At 41.5% G+C, this 16,337-nt stretch overlaps 1 protein-coding gene across 1 annotated transcript in view; it reads left to right on the plus strand.

Annotated features, from left to right (window-relative positions):
• Positions 1–887: 887 nt before the first annotated feature.
• The window catches only part of zc3h3 (zinc finger CCCH-type containing 3), a 60,098-nt gene continuing 44,648 nt past the window's right edge, over positions 888–16,337 (plus strand). Inside the window, exons 1-3 of the mRNA XM_022753017.1 lie at positions 888–942; positions 1,503–2,964; positions 3,237–3,409. Of these exons, the coding sequence (XP_022608738.1) occupies positions 897–942; positions 1,503–2,964; positions 3,237–3,409 (1,681 nt within the window). The 5' untranslated portion in view covers positions 888–896. The remainder of the gene's footprint in view (positions 943–1,502; positions 2,965–3,236; positions 3,410–16,337) is intronic.

Genomic DNA, 16,337 nt, shown 5'->3' on the forward strand with positions numbered 1-16,337 from the left:
CAAGCACATAGTTCAGGTTTTGAGCTATCTTCCTCTGTGATTTCTGATATGACCCCAGCACACTGGACATGAACTAATTTCTTTGTTGTGTGTATGGTATTAAAATTACACAAGAGCAGCTTTTCTTTCCAATTATCGTGGATAATCCACAGACTTAAATGAGGACATTTTTCACAGGAAATACTTTCTGGCAAAGAGACAGAAAAGCAAAGGCTGTAGATAAATAACAAAACATAGTCTAGACTTGAGTTTATAACAAAAGAAAATAGTAAAATCAACTACTGATCATTTGGATTTGCTTCTTCTATCATAATCACATAAGCTCAATGTGTCTTCATTGAGAGATAAAGATAATCAGACATACATGTAAGTACAGTTTCGTGGCATGGGTGCTTTCAACCTTTTTTTTCTTCTTTTTTTAAAACCTTCATTTGTTAAATTGAGAAAATACATTTTTAGTCATTTTTAGTTGAGGCGATTTAACAAAACGACATTTAGGTTTATAGTAGTACATTTTTGTTATGATGATATATTTTTTTTACCAGGAATATATTTTCTTTGTGGTTTTTAAAATGTATTCTGTTATTTTGAAGAATTGGAATTTTAAGGAAATTTGTTTTAACCAAAATTTCATTTTTTTCATATTTTTTTTTTAAAGATTTGGTGTCCTCGTTAAACAGGGCGTATCATATTTGCCAAACATTGCATAAATAATATAACTGCGCCTTCTATGTGTACAACATGACGATATGTCTGTAATGAAACTCCACCTTGCAAGACAAGACTGAGAGCACAACCCTCTATTAACTGTACTCTGTGATTGGACAGTATCAATACCGTCATATGCGTGGGCATATTCACGTCGCTGTTTGATGACGTACCCTTGGGTTGTAAACATGGAGGAGAGAGAAGCGTTGAAGAGGCAAATTGAACTTCTTCAGAGTAAGTCTTGCTTTGTAAATGTCGACAGTTGTATGAGCAGCCAGTGGGTTAAAAGGATGAAAATACACAGAGAGCTCCTGGTAGGATGTGCGGCCCGCGCTTTCTGATATTTAAAAACGAACTTTAACCGTCAGCTTTTCCTCCAACCAACCGTCAACGTTACTCACTTGGCTAAAAATAGACACGTCTCTGCCCTTCATAACATAGGATATTATACATGTATCCAGCTAATATACTAGTTAATAATTTCTGTTTAGAAGCACATAAGTAGTAATTTATTATAGTAACGGTTAGCTACCAGTAACAGGTTAATAGTTTTACTCGTCGGTTCTCAAGGCATACCGGTAAACGGTCAAAAAAACATAGTTTATCATATCATAACTGCTTGACTTTGATATTGTTATATCTAATATATCAGAGTGTCGATTACTATAATGTTAAATTTCCTTGCTGCACGTTGTTTATTTTGTGAAACAACCCTTTAAAATAGGTTTTATTTTCATATTATCAGTTTACAAGTGATTGACAACCAAATCACCCCATTTCTTTTTAATTTTCAGATCTCATCAATAAACACAAGAGTGTCCATGGTGATGCACCGTTTGAAAGAGCTGAGCAGAGGCATCTAGAACCTCCAACATCAGCCAGAGGCAGAGGTCATAGTGCATCTGTCATCCATCCTCACAGCTCCAGAGGGAGACTTTATGCTCCTCAGACCCGTGGAAGTTGGAGGAAAGCGTACTCTCTGAGAAACAAGAACCCTCAGTCTTCTTTTGGACATCACTCAGCTTCAGCCTTCTCTGTGGATCAGTCTAGTTCCCAGCCTATATCTCGCAGCATCTCACTGCCCAGTCACAGCAGAGGAGAGGAGAGCCATAGAACCAAAACTTCCGCTTTATCGTCAAGGATTGTTCAACAGAAGAAAGAGGAACATGTAAGCAGCATCACAGGGATTATAGAAGATGCAACAAAGAAACGCAAAAGAGGTGAAGAGGCAGCTTTGTCTCAGTGTAAAGATGGAAAAGGAAGTTCAAGCTCAACAGGCACTAGCTTGCAACATGAAACGGGACACAGACAGACTCAAGAATTTCAGCGCGAGACTGAAAGCAGGCGTGTTGTCCTTCCAGGGAAGATGGTCAGTGGTTCTTCAGAAGTGCCATCTTCACTCAAGACCAATACCTTGACCAAGCAGAGAAGCTCCGAAGTACAGATCAAACCTCCCCTGACCAGCAAAACCGAGTCTAAACTGACTCCAGCAATTCCTACGACTGGCAATACCGCATTACCCCTCTCTGCTCAGTTTAAGATAGCAAAACAACCTTCCCTTGACCTCACATCTCAGACCAGACTGGCCCAGGTCAGTACATCTTTTATGAAAAAATCCAAGTTCACTTGGGTGAAGAGCCAGAACGTGGGAGGAGTGGAGTCCAGACAAGGTAGCTCTATTTCTTCATTCACGGGAAAAGCTGTAACTGTTGCCCCAACGTCACTCTCAAAAGCTGGAGTTGCCAGTGGAAGCTCCCCCTCGCTCACAATCAGTAAGAGAACCCCTGCCAAGAAGTTACCCCGAAAGCTTAGCCCAGTCACCGTCGCCCCGAAGACCTCCAAGTACAAATGGGTCTCCTCTTCTGCTGGAGTCCAAGCCAAGGTGTCTCGTAAACCACTGTCACCCAAAGCCCTGACTCTTGCTCAGAGAGCTCTTGAAAAGGGAGAGGCCACCAAAAAACTCAGAGCACCCTCTACTCCCTCTGCTAAAATAAAAAAGGCAACCAGCCCCTCACTTAGTAGCCGTTATCGCTGGAAGGCTGGGGGACAGACTACGTCTGGAGCAGCGACAGCAGGGGCAGCAGTGGCTCGTCGTAGATCTGCCTTCCACTGGACTTCTGAAAAAAGCAACAAAGGAGTGAAAGGAGGGCTTGTTGTTTCCCCATCTCTACATCAACGTGCCTCCCTCCCATCCTCCTCCCTTGGTGGGTTCAAACTGCGCAGCAGGATGAAGATCATCAGGAAGTCTGCTAACAGGTTAATAATGGAAACATGCACATGATCTGATTGATTTTACCCTAGGTTTATTCTTATCTAATGACGTTTCTTTTCAGTTTTTTTTTGTGTACCTGTCTTTTGCCAGAAGGGGGCAGCAGATATATATATATATATATGCCCTTGTTCATGTTATACTCTTGTTTATTTATACATTAATCACATAGATTTTTCTCGACAAAATTTGATTAATAGTAACCTCTAATGTCTTACTGATCACACTGTTCTCTTTTGTCCTTTGTATTGTGACCCAGTGGGGGTGGGTCAGAGAGGGGGAGCAACCCATCAGCGGTGAAGTACTCCCCACGGGGCCGAATACTCACCTCGACCCGGACTCCTTTAGGACTCAGGAGGACATCCTCCAGGGAGCTTGTTTCTTTTGGAAGACACAAATTGAGGCGGCTCTCCCCAACCTTATCAAGGACAGGTAAGAAGCAAACACTACAGTACAAGATTGTTGTTTTTTGGTATCGTCTCATTCAGTTTCATTAAGGGCATTTATTATGTGCAGTTTTTCTGCCATGCATTTGTCATTGCCAACTAATTGCTCTAATGAGCTGCCAACCAAATGCTCATCCATGGAAAACAACATTACATGCTTAGGAGGGAACATATCTAATCTGGTTAGTTACAGTCCAACTGCAGTTTCTGTGGTCCTAATAATGGAAATGCTCAAATCATGTAGTTAATTCTGATTAATCTTTTTAATATTCCTTCTCCCCTCCCCCACTTACAAGCCTGTGAATATCATTAACCACACAGTACGACCCACAGCAGCTAAACTTTCCAGATAGGATCAAAATCTCACCCACTGACTTTTTAATGAGAACTACAATCCACAGCCTGATGGTGGTGCTGTGAAAACTTGTTTTCCAATCTCACCAACAACTTGCAGTATTCAGAAACATTACTTCCTCATACAGTCATCATGTTCTGTTGGATCTCCTCCCATTTCACCAAACTGGTCTCATAAGATTCTCTTGAATTTCAGTGGATGCATTTACTCCTAAAAGTTGTACTTTTCTTACATCATCAAAAAGCTTCAACTTATGTTTTAACTGGAGTTATTTATGTCCTTCCAAAGCTCAGCAAACCTGGTACTCGCACTCCCACTTTGGTTTGTTTGTCTTCCTTCAAAACAAAAGGAAACACAGACTTATTGATTAACAGCTTCAGAGTCCTAATACCTAAGAGCATGTCTCAGAGAGAAGTCTTCCCATCCAGTAAACTGGCCTCTATTTTCCATTTTATCTCATGGATCAGATTGTTGATTACTGTGATGTTAAATTTCCTTGCTACAAATATCTCAGTCAACTCTTTCCCCTTATATTTTTGTCCAGCCTCTGTTTCTTGTATCCATTTGTCTCCTTTGATCATAGTTGACGCAGAGGATTTCAAACATACAGTTCATGATTATTCTAACATCATGGGGATTTTGGGTCAAGCACGTCAGTCTTCTGACCGAAACTCTCGTCCTGGTCGTGTGTTCATTTCAACTTCTTGAAAATTTAACAACATTTATCAATGTTTAAATGATCACCACTGTTCCGCTGCATTTCTATTGGTTCCTTGCAACTTTAGTCCCTTTTTTTGTTGATTTTATTGCTTTTTACTCTGGTTCCATGTCTCTCTTCAGTGCTTGTGTCAGTTCTATACCAGCTGTGCTCATGTGTACTTTGACTGCTGCCAAATAAACGCTTTACTATAAAGCCTTATAGCTTATGGCTTATGACTAACTAAGACAGTTAGTTGAAATCTATATTTGAAATCATGTCAAAAGTCATATGAAATCATGTAGTAGGTTGGGGGTTTGGAATGAGATGAAACAGTTAATTGTTCTTCACTATGAGGAAAAAAAAAGATTTTAAAAATTTCTTAATGATTTAATTCTAACTTTTTTGTTTTACAAGATCCTCCTGTTTTCAGCTCCACTCACTTCAGGTTCAGTGTTTTGCAGCTGTTATTTGCTCCTACATGACCTTTGTGCATTGCATTTTAAGACAACAGTGTAAAACAATAGCACACTCAAAAATTAATGAGATTTAGTATACCGACTTCTTATAGTAGAAATTACTTTTGGACAAAGCATCTAAGTAATTGGCCCTTCAGCTACAGTAGCTTTTGCAGCCGTCTCCAGTAGAGGGCAGCAGCTCACACCCATGTCCTCCTTGTAAGGGCTTTGTGTTGCTGCCTGTCACAGGAGAGGCATACACACAGGCTATAAGAGGAGGGGGGAGGTTAATTGATTGCCCAATTCAGCCGTGATGGCGAACAAGTGCCGATAGCGGGTAATTTGCAGAGGTGGAGGCAGGCAGCGACACTGCTATCAAGCCCTGGCACCACTCTCCCTCCAGTAGATAAAAAGGAGCTAATGCATAATTATCCTTTTGCAAATTGGATTGTTTTAACGAACTGTAGAATATAGGCCTAACCTGATGGAAAGCAATCATTGTTTTTACAGTCCCCCCTCTCGCTCTCCCCCCCTCCCTCTCTCCCCCCTCCCTCCACTTCCCTCCCTCCACTTGCCCCTCCAACCCTCCGGTCATTCTGCGTGTACCCTACACGCCTCATGCCCATCTTGGTGTAATCTCCCATACTCAATGGAGTCAGAAGACATTAGAAAAGCCATCACTATTAACATTAGGCTTTATTCGTCCCCATGGCTTAGCGTCTATCAGTCTGCTTCTCTTTTTCTGATTCTCTAACTTTGTGTGTCCTTTCTTACACCTCCTACATCCTTTTCCTCTTCCCTTCCTCCTCACTATTTCTCCCTTTTTTAAAAAATGTCATTTGAAGAACCTGACTGGCCTACTGTAGGAACACATGCATCTCTAATTAAAGATGTGGATTCAGAATTAGAGACACAGGAAAGGTGGAGCAGGGGTGAGTGCAGAGGAAGATGGAGTGAGGAAAGCTGCTCATAGCCGTCTGTGCCTCTGATAAGAGCCGCTAATAAAGAGCAAATTGAATTACTAATGATGGGAAGCAGAGTCCCTATAGATGAGCCTGTTAAAAACCAACCTTATGACCACTCACACATGCATGATAATACACTCACAAACAATGTTTCTTAATTTCCTCCTCAATGACTAGCTTCAGCCTCCCATCTTCACGTTTAGGGGGCTAGCGTTTTCTGAGGTGCTCGGTTATCTGTGGATTAATTTAAAGAGGGCATAAACCTAAGTAAGCAGTTAAAGCAGTAATGAATCAAGAGGTGTGTGTATGTATATATCTATACGTGTGTGTGCTTGCATGCGCCCGGAGACAGCTATGTAGCCCAGATAATCTAATAAAGCAGATAAATGTCAGGAACGGACAGAACACAGAGAGGAAGAGTGCTGAGCCGAGCGGCTTCGGGCCCCATGTGACAGGCTTCTGGAGCGTTTTAGGTCTCTATCTCACTCTGCTTTTCTTTCCTCCCTCACCGTCTCCCATCCAGTCTCGCTCAGTCTTTTTTTTCCTCTTTGGAGCTGTCTTCACCACTCTGCTAATATTCCCTGTGACTTTATTTAAGCCCAGTGCTGTATATCACTGTGCACACTGCAGACATTTTCTGTATCATCTCATTTTAGGTCTGAACTGAAGTATAAAGTCGTGAGAACTAATCAGATTTTCTGAATTCAAATTTTCCCCCAAAAAAACATTAATAAGTAATAAATCTTGGCATTGATCATATGAATTCATTGTACCGCAGTCCGACTTAAGATAGTCAAGAACTAAGCTGCTTTGTGGAACCAGCCCCTGATTATTCTCTCAATTGTTTGGTATACAAAATCTCAGGTGGTGGAGAAATGTTTATTTTATTTCATTTTTTTTATCTCAAAGTGATGTCTTTAAATATCTGTCTTTGTTCGACAACAGTCCAAAACCCAAAGGTGCTCAGTTGACTTCCACATAAGCGAGAGAAGCAGCAAATCCTCATATTTGATGAGCTGTAATTAGGGAATGATTAGTACTGTTGCTTTGAAAAGAAAGGTCTGCCTTGGGGCTGCCCTCCCCAACGCAGGCGTGTGGAAAACATTGTATGCATTGCCCACACCAGTTATACTTCTCAGTTGGTCTCTAGCCCTGTTTATGTAAATCATAAAATCCACTCACACACACACTGGGGGTCAGATTGTTGACCTGCTTGTGTGTTGTAGTAGGACTGAGTCTCTGATGGTGGCAGTGCTGCCACCTTTGGTCTCTCAGCATCAGCTTACCGACACGCTGCCCCCCTCCACCTTCTGACACCACGGAGCCCATTACTTACTACCACAAAAGAATCCTCCCTCCCCACCCCCCACCCTCTCCTTCCCTCCTTCAGGGATCCTGTTACCGCTCCTACAGTGATCCCATTTATTTCACCCATAAATCATATGTGCTGCTCTGCATCGAGGCCCTGCTCTCACTGACATTTTCCACTTTCTCCTGTGATATGTACTGAATGTACACACTACTGTATGTACAGACACGTGCAAACACAGATGGGATGCTATTAACAAACAGCCGTTACTGTGCAGTGTAATAATTTGAGAAGCTCAGAACCATTTTCAGGTATCAGGTTCCTCATAAAGTGGTTCAGCCTGTGCACTGGTTTCTTCCGCACAGCAGCAAACGCACCTTCTGACTAATCTGTTTGTTTTAGGATTGAGTCATCGACAAAAATATAAACTTGTTTTGTTTATGATTAACGTAAAACATGTTCATAATAACATTAGTTTTTTTTTTTTATTCACCAATGTTTTTTTTTTCCTGTTCCTCTGATGCCTCCTCTCATTGTTGATACCTGTTGTCCAGTCACAAAGTTATCGTTATTTTAAGAAGCCATTTGCTTGTCGAAAATGTTGATTTACCTCTTTGAAAACTTAAAAAATTTTAAGTAACGCATTGGTTGTAGCTTCTTTAAGAAAAGATTGAAGTGATGTTCTCTCATACCTTGTTATCTAAAGGCCCACACACACCGGCTGTATCTGATGTGTGTCCACACATTACATACATCCATTATCCTCGATGTATGGTGTTATGCACCTCATTGTGGGTTTTGTGAGCAGTAACTCACGAGGATCACGTCAACACACTCGTCAGCTCCTGAGAGAAACAGCAGTTTTTCCATTGGCTGCCTGGGTTGGCACATCCTGGCTACTGCGCCTCACTTTATATGGTGCATTCATTCTGCGCTATCGCCGTCACTTAACACATCTCATTCATGAGAAAACTGGAGGATTTGCCAACAGTCTAATGGGGCTAAGCGTGTCTGTTTTCCAGTTGAGAAGTTTAAAGTTCACTATACATGTGCTAAATATTCCTTTAATAACTTCACCAGCTGGCTGTTGACTACATGCACTGGAGACTCTTAATGTTGTTTAGAGCCACTCTTGATTATTTGATTGGTTCCTGCAATACAAGGAAGATGAGCACATGACAGAAAATGAAACTTTAATTTAGTGTTATCATTTTAATCCACCTTTCATTTGACCCAATGGTTGATTTACCTGTGGCACACTGAAGCAGGAAAGCTACAGTATAAATTGCACAAAGTTTTTGTTTTGCTTTTGTGTGCATCTAACTTCATTGTTGCTACATTATGCATACACTTATCAGTTTATTATGAAAATACAGTCTAATACGACAGTCCTCCTAAATCCTCCTTCATGAAGGTTATAATGTTCAGTTTGTTGCAGCTGTGTTAAAGAGGTGTTGATTAAACTGTATGAACTGCAGTTTATGGAGCTGTTGAACTATACTGTAGTAGCCTATACCCTCACTGATTTGAATTGGGTGGACAAAATAATAGGAACACTCATCAACAGCACCTCAGACTACATTCTCCGAAATGATCATACAGTTGAATCAACACGTCTTTAACACAGTTTCAACAAACTGAACATTAAACATTACACTGTTCGTTTTACCTAGATGTTCCTAAGAAACTGCCAACGGAGTGTACGGTATAATTACTTCAAAGTTGTGTATTGGGAGTTTTGTCCGTCTTGTCTTGGTCTTCTCTCCGTCTCGATTACACCACTGGTAATCTGACTCTTGGAGTATTATCAGTCTCTTAGTAGGTTATCATTAATATGTTCTGAAACTCTACTCATTAGTTTTGTAAGTGCTGTTGGGTGAAAACCTTGTATCTCCTGGTTAGCCATGTTGTTTTTGGCTTGAAGACATTATATATTGTGATGTTGTCAGCTTTTTAAAGAGTTTTTGTCTAAGTCCATGGATGACTTCATCTTTCAGAGGTTTAGGGATGATAACACAATAACTATCCTAGCCAATATGTTTTTCATGTATTGCAACATGTGCAATTGGACTCCTGGAGCCCTGTCTGTCCTTTTCTGACTTCAGCCTGGCATGACACACGTTTGTTTATTTTTGTTTGTTTATTTGCATCACTCTCTGGTTCACACTTGCTCCAGTTTCTCCCACTTTTCCTTCACACTGTGGCCACTTGTCCTGCGCTCTCCTCTCACTGACTCATGCTCCCACATTTACACACACACAGGACACATCTACACGCACACATAGTCACACACACACACAAAGGCAGATTATAGAGGACACTGACTCACTGTCTGTTTGTTTGGACCCAAGAGCACACAGTTAGTGTTGCTATGTGCATACTGGAAGCGTCATATTATATGTGTTTGTGTGCTGATCTTTCTCTGAACTTTTTATTGGTCGAATGATTTTAATAGTTTGTTTGTGTGTCTGTGTGTGTGTATGTGTGTGTGTGTGTGTGTGTGTGTGATTCTCCCATCAGCTGCTTTTCTACATACCGTTCTCCAAATGCCATTCCCCAGTCCTCCCATAGTATTATCAGTTGGATGACACACAGACACACACACACACACACACACATTTGCACCGTGTGGACCTTAACCCTAATGCAAACACACACACACACACACACACACACACACACACACACACACACACACACACACACACACACACACACACACACACACACACACACACACAGAGAGAGGCATTCTGCTCATTCCTCTACACTTTCTCAGGCTCTCTGTGTCAAACAGGTGGACCTCTGTCTTCTCTTTCTGTCTGTATGTCTCTGACCACATCTTGCTCCTCTCTTCCTTTCTCTTGATGTCTATAGACATTTGTCAACACACACACACACACACACACACACACACACACACACACACACACAAACAAATCATACAGAATTACTGCATTTCCATAATGATTTAGGTACAAAAATATTTATGTTTTCCATGTATGTTTTAGCATTTGGGACGACCCTTTGCATGCATTTCTCTTTGCGCCTATATATAAACAGTATGGCTATTTGGTTGCATGAATGATTCAGTTTCTCATGCAAGATGGTGTCTTGTGTAAAACGGGCTCAGTATAGCTCCCTGCCATGGTGCACGGTAACATTTGGCATTTTGATTAACCTCAGGGACCCAGGGAGCTGTGCATGTCAGAGACCAGACCCCTGTACCTACAGTATGTCCACATGAGTAACTCCTCCCAAGCTGTGTTGTAGCGCCCATCCTCCTTCCTCAGACTCTCATCAAACTGTCAACTGGCCATAATTAAAGTTCTGACTCATTTGAAATCAACATGCAGATGGAGCTCTCTGAGTGCACACAGAGAGTAGTGAACACTTGTAATGCTTCACTAAACCTGGTCAAGTGACTGGATAGGTCATGTTGAATGAGTTTCAAATTGTTCAACAGGTTTAACTTATTTTTCTTTAGAAATATCAATATTATACAGAGCTGAAGAGGCTCAAACAGTCTTTTATTCATTATATTTGATCAGTGTGATTTTGACTGAACTCAGAGTGCTGTGCTGTGTGCCATCATGAGGGGGTGTTTTTATGCTGTGTATCTGCAAGGGGGGGAGGGGATGAGGGCATGTGTTGAAATGTGTAATCAATACTATTGAGTCCTGAAACTTTAGCTTGAGATGATTGTGACTCCTTCCCAGTTAAGGAGGTAAATGTTTTCTTGGTATCCAGAGGAGTGGCCCATGTGCCAGGCTGTCTGAATAAATCAGAAACCTAACGGGACACAGGCTGTGTCCTACTAATTATTTGAGAACACATGGCAGGCAATGCAAGTGTCATTTATTGGTAAACGGCTTGGCTGGGGCACAAGATGTTTCCATCTTTAGCTACAGGAGTATAAATTCTCACAATGATCTAATATTCAAGTATTCAAAATTTAACATGCACAATTCCTCATGACGTTGCCTTCTGCCCACAGACGTTGAACAGGTGTAGAATTTTATTCTCTTTATTCTTTTGTTTTTGATTTCTTCTTTTAAATGACAATACTAGTGTTTTGCATGTCAGATAGCTCGATGTGTCTTTGATTTTATTGATGAGTGTGTGTTGGTCCAGTGTGGTTTTGGTCTTGTTGTGTTACATAAAACATATATCTGTTCTGGTAACAGGGAGGGGAAAGTCAGGGGCCGTTAGGAGCCGCTCCATAAATCTTCACCTTCTGTCAGCTGGAGAGCATGCTGGTATAGCTGCCCAGCCCCTCACCCTGCTGTACCCCGACCCTATGACAGTAACCCTATCCCCCCCAGCTCTCCTCCATATGTCTGCACACACTGACGTGTTACCATAATAATCACTGGGGGTTTGCCGTTTACGTGGGAAGACGAGCAAAGAGTCTGAGGAGCGCGCGGCATGTTAATTATGTCCCACACACGGGTATGGACACATGGTGGAGCAGGGATTGTGTGACTGGTTGTGGGGGGTTGGTCACTGGTTGGTCATTATGGTCAGGGCAGGGTTATCTGGGCACTTGGCATGGCTGTTGACATGGGGGATGCTTTATGACTTCAAGGTCTTGTTGGCGACTTCAAGTAAAATTGTTCTGCACAATTTAATCACATGTAACTGTCTTTTCAAGGGGTTGATTTTGGGATCTCTATATTAACTTTACAGAGCCAAATTTGAACTGTGGATTCATCTAAAACACTTTCAGTTCTCAGGGTCCAGACAATTGCAAGATATACTTTAGATAGTTGGTTTCATTCTAGCTTTCTAATCACGGTATATAAAAGATGAGGTGCCCAATCCTCATAAGCGTTGTGCATGATGCTTCAAAACTCTTGAAAGCATTAGGACCAAAGCCATCTCTCATTGAAGGTATCAAACATCACAATATTTTGGCCAAATAGCTCGTTGTCAATAATGTCCTGATAGTTTTGCAATGAGTACAGATGCTTTCAAAAGGCATTACATGGGAGAGTGTAAGAGACAATCGAGCAGGTAAAGCTTTCACTGCAGAACACAATCGACTAAGGAAGTCTAAAGCTCAAACAGAACTTTGAAAATTCAGTTCAGAAGTTTATTTGTGCAACTTGATTGTAGGAGCCAAAATGTGCATTTTGCCTATGTTGTTTATTTGTTTAGGTAGCACACGTTAATTTGATTATCACTTCAAGCAGTGGACACAGGGGTGAGGTTTAACTTTATTTACCTGTTCATTCGTGTGGCAGGATTCAGACAAAGAGGAATAGTGAAGCTCTGTTATTTTCTGTTGACCGTTATGTTTTTCTAGCACCACAATTGCTGATCAGTACCAGTTGTTTCAAATAAACAGTGTCATATGGACTAAGCAACTGATTTGTACAAACGCGTCGCAGTGAAGAGCCCACTGAGTCTCTTGCAGCTTTCTTCAATGGATAATAGTCACTACATTAACTTTGATTCAGCCATTTGAAGAATAACTGCGTCCAGTTCTGTTTGCCGTGCTAACTATCTGTGACAAAATGCTTTTCCTACACCCAGTGCAGCAAAGATGTTGCATTACAGTATAGTACAGCAGACCTCACCTGACTACACCCGGCTTTGTGAGAAGACAATCGCGGATCATGACATTATTCAAATCTGGGGAATTGAAACTTGTGAAGTATCAAAATCTGGCGTTGAATGTTTGGTCAGATCAGTACTTCTTTTTTATTTTGATACACATTCGTAAATATAGTTCTGCTTGTGTTTAGATAACATGTAACATTTGAGCAATTTTGGGGTTCTTTGGTTAAATGGAAAAAGGTTTTTAAAGGCTAGCATGTTGATATTGAAATATCATTTTGAAATCGTATTTTGCACTGGAACTCTTTTATCAACATATTGGCCGTAATGTTCCCTACACATCGCTTAGCTCTACTTCCAGTACCGAATGAACATCTTGAGTGAAATTGTCATAAACTGTTGAGCCTGTCGATCAAATCAGTGATCTACAGGCAGCAGGGATCTTCAGTTGTGTCATCCCTGTTGATATCACACTGACCACTCACATGTTCACTTGCATTTTTCAGTACCTTCCATATTTTCTCTCTCCCATGTTCACATTCCTTGATTGCTCACCCACACCCTCACTCTATTTCACTACTTCCTTCCTGAGGAATTAGCCATAATTCCCTAATTGATGGCTTGGCTGCAAGTCTCTGTAGGTTGGTGCAGCCAAGTGGGGGCCAAGACCCATATTCTCATAATGTTAGTGAATTTTGTGTGGTCATATGAACTGATCATCCCCTCTACCTCACCACTCTGGTTTTATGATCGTAAGCTCTTATCGTTTTTATCTCTGTCTTTCTGTCTGTCTTCATCTTTCTGTTCCCCTCTTAGTCTTATGCCCTCCCCCATCCTGCCTGTTCCTCCTGGCTCTCCATCCAAACCCCAGAGCCAGGCATCAGGTCATCGACCTAAGCTGAGGAGAAACCTGACCCCTTATCTTCTTGACGTTTTTTTGTCTTTCTTTTTTTTTTTCTCAGCCTTTCCAACTTTCCATTTCAGTCATACCGGCCTGGACACCCGAACCCCCCCAAGTCTATTCTGGTCTTGTTGAGTTATTCAGTAACCCCCTACTATCTCCCCCAGGTCCCCACTACTCATTTCCCATCCATCTAAGTACCTCCTTTCCTCTCTCGGTCACCACTCGCCCCCTCCTTCCCCTTTTCTCCTCTGCGTCTTTGTCCGTCCCATGGGGAAGGTTACATTTTGTGCGGTCTCTGGGGTCCATGAGGTATTTTACTGTGTGCCCCAAGCCATGATTGGCATGCAAACCTCTAAGCTCTATGCCCTGACTTTCCCTTACATCCCTGACCTCCCTGCTTGCTGTCAGAGGGTAAGCCTCCTGAGCCCACCATAACCTCTCTGCAGGTGTCCCCCAAATGCAGTCATTAGGAATAATGCTGTCTGGCTTGGGAACAAATGTGGAACAGATTCTTCAGCAGACACATCATGGACAGGTGTAAACTGAGTTACAGATCTGTCCTGAAAGCCAGTCTCTTCTTACAGTTTTGCTCTTATTTTTGGCAGCAACGTGTAATTTTTCTTTTTTATAGTTGAGTCCTATCAGCATTCCTTCTGTCTTTGGTCTAATATGCTGAGGGGACTTCATTAGTTTAACAGAAGAGTTGTCAGAGGCACAGGCAGACAAGCAGATTGAGAGAACCAGAAGACCATCGACATGGCCATTGAGACATTTATATATTTAAATGCTTTGAGGTTTGACTCTTATAAAAATTTTTATCCACGCTATTGATATTGTTGATATTGCTATTGATTGTGTTACAGTCTGTACAGCATATGACACCATCTGGCCTCAGACCCTCGCAACACTCATGCCTTATTGAAAAAGCTGCCTTTTGCTCACCAACTTTCATTAGTCATTTATTAATGGCCTCATCAGAGGAAGGTGTAAAAATTCTCATAGGAGGCTATTCCTAAATTTCATGAGTAATGAAATGATCATACTCGTTTTAAACAAATCCCCATTTTAGCTAAATGTATTTGAAGGAGAAAACAAAGACATAAACAGTCTGTTAAAATTCACAGATTGACAGTTTTGTCCTGCTGTTTTTACCAAAGTTGTGTGTAAACAATTTTTCTTGGGCAATGAAATATAATTACCTACACTCTGGGTGTTTCTCCCCAAATAAAGTGGTTTAGATAATCTGGATTAACTGTTGGCTGGTTAATAATCTGACAGCTCATGTTTTTTGCCCTGCTGAACTTTGTTTCAAGGGGGGTGACAAATTAAAGGAAAATCCAACATAAAGTATCTTAGCAAGGTCTTGTTCCACCTTGTGCTGGCAGAACAGCTTCAGTGCTCCTTAGAATTGATTGTACAAGTCTCTGAACTCCACTGGAGGGATGAACATTCTTCCTAAAGATATTCCCTCATTTGGTGTTTTGATGATGGTGGTAGCGAGAGCTAACACGTCACTCCCAAGATCTCCCATTGGTGTTGATCTGGTTTGAGATCTGGTGACTGTGAAGGTCATAGCATATGATTCACATCATTTTCACACTCATCAAACCATTCAGTGACCCCTTATGCCCTGTGGATGGAGGCATGGTCATCATATTACTATAAAGTACTATTACTATTGGAATGTGACAAATAAAACTTAAACATTTTAAAAAACGATAATATAATCATATATTATCAAAAAAAAAAGAACTGAAACCTAAAGTACAACAATATAATTATATTATATAAGAACCTGCCCCTGCCTGCACACCGCCATGATAATATCATATATCGCCATATTTGGGTTGGACTGTATCAAGATATTAAAGACTTAATGTTACCAGATCTCAGCAATGACTTTGGTGAGTACGGTGTATGACTGGTTGAAGTGTTGGTGAAAACTACAGAAACAAGTCCTAAGTAAGTAAAGGTTTCCTTTATATTTCATTCATCTGTTTCTCCCTCTTCCTCAATCTCACTTAACTTCCCCTCCATTCAGCCTCCTACCTCCTCACCCTCCTCCCATCATCACATCACCCACACCCTCAGTGTTTTCATGTGTCCCTCCCTACCTCCCCTGCCCCTGGTTCCGCATGGCCTCAGATGTGTTTTGGTATTTAATAATGGATGATTGTTTGTGTTTGTCAGTCAGCACGCTGTTGTTAAAGGGTTTTAAGATAACTGCTAATTCCAGCAGGGCTGTATTGATTAGCCGCGCTGGGTGCAGATTGTTTTATAGCCCGAGAAGAATGCTGCATCCCCCTCCATCATCCCCTTCCCATGCTCCCTCAGTACCCTCTCCCTCGCCTCTCCCTTCGTCAAGGGTCTCTCTCGCTCTCTGGTTGAATAATTAATGCTTAACCTATTTAATTAGTGAGATTTGCTCTGAACAGAAGTAGAGTAATTGAGTCCTCAACTCTGTGTGTGGTTGGGGGAAGTCTGTTGGTGTTTTCCGTGGCTGTGTTTATCCATCGCACTTCCTCCTGCACTCTCAGTTAAAACAGCTTGTATGATTTACAGTAGCACTGTGGCTTCGATGTGACTGTCAGTGAGTTGGTATTAGCGGCGTTGGCATATCTTGTAGCGCAGGCGTAACCAGTTTGGTATGGCAACTCCGGCGCG

This window comes from Seriola dumerili, unplaced genomic scaffold, assembly GCF_002260705.1.
Source record: "Seriola dumerili isolate Sdu_G_001 unplaced genomic scaffold, Sdu_1.0 BDQW01000189.1, whole genome shotgun sequence".
NCBI classification, from domain to species: Eukaryota; Metazoa; Chordata; class Actinopteri; order Carangiformes; family Carangidae; genus Seriola; species Seriola dumerili.